General features: G+C 36.2%; 1 protein-coding gene across 2 annotated transcripts; it reads right to left on the minus strand.

Annotated features, from left to right (window-relative positions):
• Positions 1 to 562: 562 nt before the first annotated feature.
• On the minus strand, positions 563 to 4,014 carry LOC147861246 (uncharacterized). 2 transcript variants are annotated; one of them, XM_087323652.1, is made up of 5 exons: positions 2,575 to 4,014; positions 1,711 to 1,878; positions 1,549 to 1,614; positions 1,385 to 1,453; positions 563 to 1,145 (listed from the first exon to the last, which is right to left on the minus strand). In XM_087323652.1, exons 1-5 carry the CDS (start codon positions 4,012 to 4,014, stop codon positions 1,083 to 1,085), a joined length of 1,806 nt encoding a protein of 601 aa, XP_087179778.1. In that variant the 3' UTR covers positions 563 to 1,082. The 2 variants fall into 2 exon arrangements, with proteins under 2 accessions (XP_087179778.1, XP_087179777.1); XM_087323651.1 differs by having other exon boundaries at positions 1,711 to 1,874; positions 2,571 to 4,014.
• Between the last annotated feature and the right edge of the window lie 6,800 nt (positions 4,015 to 10,814).

Here is a 10,814-nt window from a genome sequence, read left to right on the forward strand (position 1 = left end):
CTCAATGTGCTTCAATAGAGGCTCATATTAAACTTGAGGAGAATTCTCAGAAATATCCCCCCCGTTTATCTGGAATTAACTGTTAATGCCTTGCAAATTTCAAGTACATAAGAAATGGTTATCTCATTTAATTAAGCCAATTATAGTGGCATTAGACTTAAAAGGAACATTTTCTCTTCGTATTTGACAACAATTATTGTGCTATTGATGATCTAAATAGTACAACAGTGATGATCGCATTTGTGACATTTTAATCTCATATAAAAAATTAAGAGATTGAAGACATGTTCATCTAGAAAATAGTGCGACTGAAGACGTGTTTATCTAGAAGCGGTGTTAATCTTTAGAGGCAAGTTCAACCATTCAGGCTTGTATTACTTCCATGAACAGCATACGAAGAAAACCCCTACTCACACAAAGGTAATAGGCATAATGTCATTATGATGCCTTAATAATCGGTCAGCCCAATTTGGAAATAATTTTGAAATTAGCATGGCTAACAATGGCCTTAATAAAAAACCAGGCCCAATTTATAAATAAATTCAGAATCAGCGTGGTGAACTTTATATTTTCTGATAAATTGGGGCTAATTTTGAAGATTCATATACCTTGTAATGTTTTATACATTCGAAAGATCAATGTGCTTTCAGATTATGTTTTTAACTTATAGAATAATTCCAAATCATGTTGTGGAATTATGATGCGAAGAAAAACTATTCTGCAAGTTTGATTCTTCGTATCCATCAGAATTAATGAGCACTCATTAATACCCAAGACAGAAGGGTGTCTGATTTGTTGAGAGGAAGATAAAAGCACAATACATAGGCAGAATTGAACAGACCACAAGGATGACGCCTGTTTAAAACTCTCAGCTATGATCATATATCACTATTCAGCCTTTGTAAATACTCCTATATCAGCGTCAAACAGAATGCTTTTAATAAAGCATTATTATCTTGATCTCCTTGCATCAGGTGCTCTTTGTTTTGTGCTTAATTCTTTCCTCAACCATACAGCATTTTTCTAAGCAACAATTGTGATGGAATAAAGGCACAAAGAGATTTTGTAAGAAAAATAGGAAATTACTGATCTTTCCTGGTATTGCTGTAAGAGCAACTACATTTTGCTTGAGCTTCTGTCAATTCCTGAATCAAGAAGAGTGCACTACATTAATAGTCAAAATGAAGAATATCCGTATGTTAAAACAGAAAATGATTGAAAAATTTATTAATGTATTCATGTTACTGTCTCTAGCCTTTTGCCAGAGGTATTTTGTTAGAAAGACAAACCATTTCCTATGTGATGTGATACATGGTTTTTCTCGCTGATTATGAAACATGTGATCCCTCTGTTGTCATATACATTGTATTTTTCAGTGTCATACCTTAACCTGATGTTGAAGGCCTTTCACATATTCAACAGCTTCATCAAGCATCTCTGCGGTATTAGTGTGCTGTTCACAAGCAACATGTAAAATGCAGAATAAAAAACCAAGTCTTTAAAAACTCTTCTTCTAAACTGTCTGGTAAAGAACAGGTCCATGTTTACCTTGTCCATATTGGGTACAAGTTCCTGCAACTTCTTCATTCTTTCACTAATCTTAGTCCTCCGAACCTACCATTATAAAAAAACAGCAATGCATGCTTTGAGAAATGCAATGTATGTGTGTGATGATAATGCAAATTGAACACTGTATATATATATACTTACTCGTTCAGCAATGCTCCGAGGATGAGTTGCACAACCACGCTTTGCTCTGGTTCGGCATGGTATAGAATCAGCTGACAATCTATCTGTGAAGTAGATGCTCTCAGGGCTGGTGCTAGTCCCCAGGGTAAAGTGATTAATTAAGCCACCGTGCCCAAGAGTACTCCCTTTCTGATCACACACAAACCAGTATGTCACTATAAATAGAAAGAACCCTAATGTTTAACAATATCAAAAACTTATTATTTCCAAATTGCAGCTACATGTACTGAGATAGAAGAATGGGAGGCTGTGGATTATGAGACCTTTTGAGTTTGAGGTCTTATACAATTGAAGTTTTTTTGTAATAGGTTGATGAGCACCCATTGATTATGGCTAGATCTGAGTCAATAATGGTTGTATGAATCGATCAGTGTCGGTTGTGGTTTGGATTATGAAAACAGTTTGTAATGGGTTGAACCCATTTAAAGGTATAAGAATCAATTGATTGTTTGAATCTGAATCATTCATAATTTTCTATCGCGTAATATATATATATATATATATAATGTGATAGAAATTTTGAATTTTTCAAATTTACATAAGGGAATTAACATATGGAACAGATGTATTCATTTGATGTTAAGCTGCCTTTGAATCAAATCCTGGCCATATGAGAGTGCATGTGAGAAATTTGAATCCAAAATGATTAATCTATTCTAGTTATGTAGGAATTTTAAGCATGCGATCGCTAGCTCTGTTGTCTTAACGCCTGCCTGTAATCTTTATTCCTGTCTCTTCCATGGCTAATTTGGAAATCAACAGATTACTTTTGTCAAGGTTGGTCAAATGCTAGAAAGATAACACACAATTTTCTTTTGCACTTGCCTGAGAGTCAACTAGCAGAGGTCCTGTAAAATACTTGTCTGAATCTCTGAATGTCTTTTTGTTATATGGAGCAGCAGCATTTGCCGATCCCGCCATCACATTACCAGCTTCATCCCAAGTATATCCTTCAAAATAAGGTGATGGTTCCTTCATTTGATGATGGATTCCAGAAGCAGCAACAGGAAAACGTCCTTGTCTTTCATAGCTTCCTTCATCTGATGAATTGCCTGATGAGGAGCCATCATTATTTGTCTGAGAAAGAAACCCTGCCAGAGAAGAGCTACCATGCAGCAATAGACCGGATTTAGAAGCTCCATGGATGAGCTCATGTCCGCTCTCCACATGTACAGAGCTAGGTATGGAAGGAACTCTGTTGAGAGGGAAACTTGAAGGCAAGTTACCTGAAGGAGCTACATCAATCTCGGGAATTGAATGTGTCGAGGGCAGGAAGCTTGTTGTGTTTTCTCTGTGGTCTGACATGATGTCCAGAGCTACTCTAGGGTGATGATGGTGGTCTATATGAGATGATGGGCTGCCATTAGGCTTAAAGCGAGAATGAGAATGAGAGATGGCAGAGAGCCTTGCATTTCGGTCGGTGTCAGTGTTGGTTGGTGTGCTTATACTGATGCTGGTGGACGATCCTTCCTCTCTATTGGAGAGGGGATAAGGCAGTCTATCGGAGGGCGGGAGTCCTCCTTTCGAGGACTGTATAGAATCAGCTGTGTAAAAGAGGTCATTGTCATTGTTAAGAGGTCCTCTACTACAGATACCATTGGGTGGTCCCTCCTCCCTATTGGAGAGAGGATGGGGTGCCACTCTATGGGTGGGTGGGAATCCTCCTTTCAAGGTGTTTGTAGAGTTGGCTGGGTAGAACCTGTTGGAACCTTCTTGAGGCTGCAAGAAACTAATGGGTTGCTCTCTCACTCCTGTGATGTTAGCCCCAAGTACAGAGCCATGGTATCTAGGAGGAGCAGAGGGAGGGGAAGAGATGCCACCGTGGACATAGTTTCTTAGGGCTTGTTCAATACCCTTGGACGCAGCACTAGTAGATACGGTTTCATTATTATTGTTCATCCTAAGGGCAGATTCCGTTTGTATGTGGCTTTCACGATGATGTGAAATTGGAAGTTTCTGCTCATGTTGGTGGTGTTGATGATGAAGGTAGAAGAGAGAAGGCATGTGAGGTGTTTCATCAGCATTAGGCCTGGTAGAGCATTGGTTTGTGAACTGGTGCAAATGATGAGGAGAAGAGGCGCCAACATCAAATGCATGTGAATTAGTAATAGTTGTGGGGGGGTGAGTAGGCAATACATCAGAAGAAGAAGGAGAAGGAGAAGCAGCAGCAGCAGCAGCAGGGGAAGGAGAAGAAGAAGAAGAGGCAAACGAAGTACTAAATTTAGCATGCGGGCGGTGATGATCAGAAGGATGGGATTGAGCCATGGAAAAGAAAAAGGGCAATTCCTTAAGAGTAGAGAGGAGCCTATGATTCTGCTTACACCTATTAGAGGAGGAGAGAGGGGGGGGGGGGGGGGGCAGGGGAAGGCCTACAGATGGATGGATTAGATAGGCTCAACTACTAAAATAATGTGGTAGTGGGGTGGAGAGAAGGAGCCATGGGAGCTAAGTAGCTAGCTAACTGGTGTGTAGGGAGGTGGGTGCTGGGAGAGTGAGTACTCAGGTGAGTGATAGTGATCTCTCTCACTGTCTGGTGTTTGTTTGTGTACTTTTACTCGAGAACAAGGGGTGGGGAGGGGGGGTCCTTTCAGAATGGAAGTGATTGATTTGAAGCCTTCTTCTGCATTCATGAATCTCTCAGAAGCAAACAGAGGACACAGACAGACTGAGTGAGAAAGAAAGAGAGAAAAGAGAGAAAAGAGAGTGAGAGTGGCTAGAGAGAGAATAGAGGAGGGATAGAGAAAGTGTCTAGAGAGAAGGATAGAGAGCGTATCTCACTAGAGAGAGAGAGAGAGAGAGAGAGAGAGGGGAAGGGGAGCAGAGTAGAGAGAGAGAATAGAGAATGCGAGAGAATAGAGAAAGCGAGGGGTCTGAGAGAGAGAGAAAGAAAGAGAGAGAGAGAGCGCTCTAGAGAGAGAAGGCGAGAAAAAGACGGAGAAGGAGAGGCGGCCAAATGTGGGGGCGCCACGTGTCGACGACGCAGTGCCACGCTGGCGGTAGCGAGCGCCACGTGCGCATAAGACCAGCCACGTGGACTGTTTTTTTTTTTTGGGCGCGACCCCTGGGGGGGGCAGAAATAATTCCGTTATATTGATTTGTCTATTTATTTTATTTTATTTAATAAATCTAATTTCCGGGGGGGTCATCATTGTCATTTATCATTTGCTCTTTGATTCTTAGTTTTACCGCTTTTTTGTTTTATTTATGTATTTATTTTATTTTATTTTGTTCGTGGAAAACGAGGTGCCCCCTCTCACGGCGTGCTGCCACGTCAGACGCCTCGCGCTCCTCCCGTACGGAGCACCGAGCCGTGGTAAAAAAGAAAAAGAAAAATGCACACGGAAATAAAATCACTAAATAATTAAATGAATAAGTAAATAAATAAAGAAACAAATGAATAAATCAATAAATAAACAAACAAATGAATAAATCAATAAATAAACAAACAAATGAATAAATCAATAAATAAACAAACAAATGAATAAATCAATAAATAAACAAACAAATGAATAAATCAATAAACAAACAAATACATAAATAAATAAATAAATAAATGAATAAATAAATGAATAAGTAAACAAACAAATAAACAAATAACACACAAATAAATAAATAAATAATAAACACGCAAATAAATATGTATATAAATAATAAACTCGCAAATAAATAAATAGATTAAAAAAAAAAGTAAATAAATAAAAACACCGACACAAGGGAATTTGGTTTGGGAAGAGGGGGCTTCAACACCAATAAATATTGAGAACCCTAAAAACTAATTAATCGCTTAATTTACAAAAATAAAAGGAAAAAATAAATAAAAGCGTCTAAATAATACCAAAAATAAAAGGGTCTACTTTTCTGATTTGTGATTCTTTATTTAAATTGGAAGCGGAGATTTTTCTTCATCTTTATTTATTTTATTTATTTTATTTATTTTATTTTATTTGTTGGGGGGCTGCCACGTCGGCGCCAACTCAGGCCTATGAATCTTGGGGACGAGGATTAGCAGAGATGATTAGGTCATGATTTTTAGGTCAAAAGTAGAGAAGGAACTGGTTAATGAACTCTAAGCCTGAAACCCTAAACCTGGTTTAGATTTTGTTTACTGGCTGCTCAGCCCCAGCCCCAATCCACGCCAATTGCCAGTCTACCCCCACCACTTCCTTAACCCTAGCCCTAGCCCTAACCCTAACCCTAACCCTAAACCCTAAACTGGTTTTAGATTTTATTTACTACCTGCGCAGTCCCGGCCTGCCCTGCCAATCGATGAGTACAATTCACGAGCCTTGCATAGAGCCGGCCGCCATGTCGTCTCGGCGGCAGCTTAGCGCAGCCCAAGCCCACATTTCTGCAGATTCTCTTAACCTAATTCTCTGCTATTTATATTTAGGTCTCTTTCTTTTTGGTTGCTTAGACTTTTGGTCTTTTTTTTGTTTTTTGTTTTGGCATTTTTTTTGGGTGTATTTAGAGATGCAAGCCTAGCAGTCGTGTCTTCATACAAATGAATTAATAAGGAAGAAGAAAAAGCAATTGCACGAGGAATTAACGCAGCTTTGTTTGAAGAAGCTAATAATAAAAAAGAAATACTACTACTACTACTACTACTACAATTAGTAGGAGTAAATAAATGCTCTTCAATTCTAGTCTCACTAAGTGAAGCAAAGTGTATGTATGTACACACAAGAGAGTGAGAGAGAGAGAGAGAGAGAGATTGTAGAACAAATCTCCTTGTTTTTTAAAAGAAAAAGAAGAGTTGGGTGATGGGTCAATGACCTTAACATCCATTCGATTCAAAGAGCTAAGTATTTGAAGATAAATATATATCTATACGTTGACAAGACAAAAAGGTTTGTCAAACCCTTACCCCTCACATTCCGGTCTTGTCGATCTCTAGTAAATGAGCTTCTGATCAATGCACGTAGCTTAACCTAACTATTTGGAGACAAGGCTTTAATAACCCATGGATTCATGATGCAACTATGCTATAGGTAAATGAGAATAATCAAATTCACACTACACTATTTTATGTGAGCTGGCATTCTACTATACTATGTTGCGATGCAATATTAATCCTAATTGTGTACGAGTAATCTTCCCTTCATGATGAGGGGCTAAACTTTTGTGTGGGCATTTTGCAATGAATGTGCACTCAACCCATGCTAAATTTGAACACTTGTTGATGCATCCACAAGCTGATTGTGAATGGGTATGTGCAAACTTGATTTGGAATGAGTTAGTGATATTTTGATTAGGGATGGACATGTGATCCTCTTTCTATATTGCCGTATTCTTGAGGGCATTGTGGTTGTGATGTCCATTGGATGATTGTCTAAATCTAAAGTTTGGCCATTAATTTAGCGTAACTTGAGTATGATTTTGTATTGTATGTGTGAAGGTTTATTGCAAGTGGATACAAACAAACCAATGCTAAAGCCATATCCAAATATCTAGAATGATGATAAAAGATCATATATAAAATTTTGAGCTTTATTGCTTCCATTCCCTTTACTACCCATCTTGGCAAATTTCCAAATTCTCTTCACTTGGGTTCCTTGAGCTACATGAGTTGACGACACATTGTTCATTTCTATTGGCAAGGATGAAGAAGGTATGATGATTTCTAGTTTATATGATAAAATGCAAAACACTTGAATTTGTTTTATGAATAAAAAGTGCCCATGTGGAAAATTTAGGTTCATAAGCTCTTCTATTAGAAAAAACAAACTATTGAATGCCCTCAACAAAGATTTACCACGAAAGGCGAGAATTCGAGTGTAGCAAACATACTGTAATCTTGTTCTGAGCACATCTTATTGTATCTAGAAATTATATTTCACTATAGATGTGACACTCTTTAACATTATAATTATTTTTAATGCGTGTAAGATATATGTCCTCACTCGTTGCTCAAGTTGTATGTTCCAAACCTTTTCCAAACATCAAGTTGAATGTTAATCATTGAATATCAAGTTGGTTTTTAGCTTATTGACACAAGCTTTCTGTTTCACACAAAAAGAAGTATAAAAAAAATCTATTGATGATTGTGTATAGCCTAAAGAACAATGACAGTACATGCATGACCATATGGTTACTATAAAAGCTTGATGATGATTTTTTGCAATAAACTCATCATTGCATGGCCATATTTGGATGGAGACGTAAACCATGGTACTAGATTATCTTAATATTCATCGAAACTAGGGATTTTTTTTGGAAAAACTCCATCTGCATATAATTTTCTAAAAGCCTTTACCTATCTATGGTAAAATAAAGTTAGCTACATTAATCGATACAATGCCCCTAAATAATCCAAATACGTCCACGAGTACAATATTTAGATTATGTTTGCGTACATTCGCATATCATGTTTTCAAAGTTCTTGATACGTATAGAGTCCAACTTCCCAAAATAGGATTTGTAGCAACCAAGTAGAACAAATGCAACCGAAGTGTGACTATGACACAACCCATTTTATAATGTGAGTAATATGATGACTTTAATGCCATGATGTAAAACTTTGCGGCCTTATATCCAAACACAAACAAAGCCATGTACAAAGAATTTTGATTGGATTTAAATAACATAATGTTACTTAATACAACAAATATAGATCAATTTGTTTATTCTATTCACAAATCATTATGGCTAAATAAGCCACCAAAGTTAGGCTCACAAAAGTTCATCGAACTTTTGCTTCTTAAAACGATAGACTACCTTTTTAGTGAAGACGGGGTTCACAAACTTGTTACACGCTTCTCAATGTAGAAGGGAGATTGTGCGTTAGTCATTAGAGATTATACAATGTTCTTATATTTAGATCTTCATATTCTTTTAATGTGAACAAATTATGCATCGTGAAATTCTAGCTTCTTATTTCAATCCCCATCTAAGCTTGATACAAATGACTATTGTACTATTTTTAAAACATAACAATGCCATAGATTAAATACAATAATGTTGATCACTTTGAATTTGCAAATCTACTATATTATGTAAAGTTCATCCTTGATTTTCTAACTTTGCAAAAACGATGGCAAAAGGTTATGTTATTAAACATTTGTGAAACATTGGGACATATGATTTATAATCTTTCTTAATGCAAATTCATGGTTGGTATAAGAATAGCCCCTTTTTCTATGTATAAGTTTCCTTTGTAGCTTAGAAAGATAGCGATGATAATCAAACCCATAGGCATATTTCGTCAACTTTAGAAAATCTATTTAGTTTCCAATTAAAATAGATGATTAATTTACCATGAATGCCACGTGGCAATCACGTATAGATGCCAAGGTGGCAACCATGCCTAGCCTCTATATCACTTGGACTAATGAAAGTTTGCCACAATCCACCACCAATGTGTTAGAGTAGGAGATCCTCTTGACTTCTTTGGTCTTCTCCCTAACTATCCTTCTTTTAGATATAATTTTTGGTTGCACATAATTAACATTCTTTTTTGAAGGTGGATAGAATTTAAGATTAAGTAGCTATAAAAAAATGTAGATTGAGTTTCCTCAATCCATGGCATATTGTTCAAATCATATTTGTTGCAATATGTATATGTGTTAAAAAAGGCACATACATATACACAAATTAAGGAAGCACGAACATACTTTAAGCAAGCTTCGATGAATTTTTACTTTAACACATGATAGTGGATTCTGAAATATGTAAACCCAAGTTAATGTTAGTTGTCTTGTTGCATATGCAATATGAATGTATATTAGTAGTGAGTACATGTCAAAGAGAGGCACATACAACAATGGTAAAGCATTTGTAAATTTGTTGTTGTAAACCTTGCCAAAAATTCCATAGTAACAGGTGATGAGATTTTCTCTAGACTATAAACATCATAAAAGATTGCATGTAGTTCTCTCTCTCTCTCTCTCTCTCTCTCTTACACATAGACACACACATTTGGGAAACATTATACACATAAGCCCTAACCAAGCTCCTATGAACTTTTATTGGTTTTCCCCTATTATGAAAATTTCCTTTTGAATTTGTGGACTATTTCTTGAAAAATCATAGTTGGTGTAAATAATATGCAAATGTGGTTTTTGAGATCTTATTCTCATGAACCATGAGTGATTCAAGGTGGTCAGGAAAGAGGTTTGAAGATTATGAGGTGAGCTTAGATTTCTTTGTCATGAGATGATACATAAAATTTGCCAAAACAAGGAGATGTATTATGTTACATCTTTTGGGAACTTTTAGTCACAGTGTTTGATTTGTTGAGAAAGAAGAGACATTCAACATTAAAAACATTCTCTGTTAGAATTTGTGTGCAAAAGAATTACATTATATTGTCTAATGGTAATACATTATATGCAGCTTAATATGTTCCATTCAAACACAATCCATGTACCTCATTATCTCATAAAATGATGGAATCACTAATGAATCCATGATAAGAATGTCTTAGTTGTAGCATCACACATATAGATAATGAATATTTTGTGAAAGCTTACATTATATTGATTATTGCAAGGTTTATACAAAAACTAGAGCAAAAAGCAATTAAAAGATATGTGGGAAAAAGGTTCACAAACCTTGACATTTGCATTCAATTGTTTCTCATAATAAAAACATCGAAGACCAACAATAATGTTGTGTAAAGATAAAGAACTCAAAAGTATTCATGACTCAACCCATTTGTTGCCCATACAATATTGATATCTTAAGAAAAAGGAATGAAAACTATTTAGGAAGAACTAATACAAGCAACAAAATATTTGTGTATATTTATTATGTATGGTTAGGGTTCTCACCCAAAAACCCCTAATGGTAGTTTTAAGTTATGCAAATTTATGATTATTCCATTTAATAAATAAACATGTTTGGGGTAAGTCAATGTCTGATCTAAAATGGTTAGTATTGCCATCTCAATATGGATGTTTAGTCTATCTCAATATATATGATCTGTCTATGTCAATAGCCATTATGTGCAAGTTTGGGCATCAATATGGATGTTACCATTTGTAATTAGAAGTTATGGTTGTCATGTGCATCCAATATTTTAACTACAAATCTACAAATTAGTGCCACAATGTGGATGTCGAAGTATA

This window comes from Azolla caroliniana, unplaced genomic scaffold (assembly GCF_043228905.1).
Source record: "Azolla caroliniana isolate FFs.n. ecotype wild unplaced genomic scaffold, voAzoCaro1.0.p SCAF_8, whole genome shotgun sequence".
Lineage (NCBI taxonomy): Eukaryota > Viridiplantae > Streptophyta > Polypodiopsida > Salviniales > Salviniaceae > Azolla > Azolla caroliniana.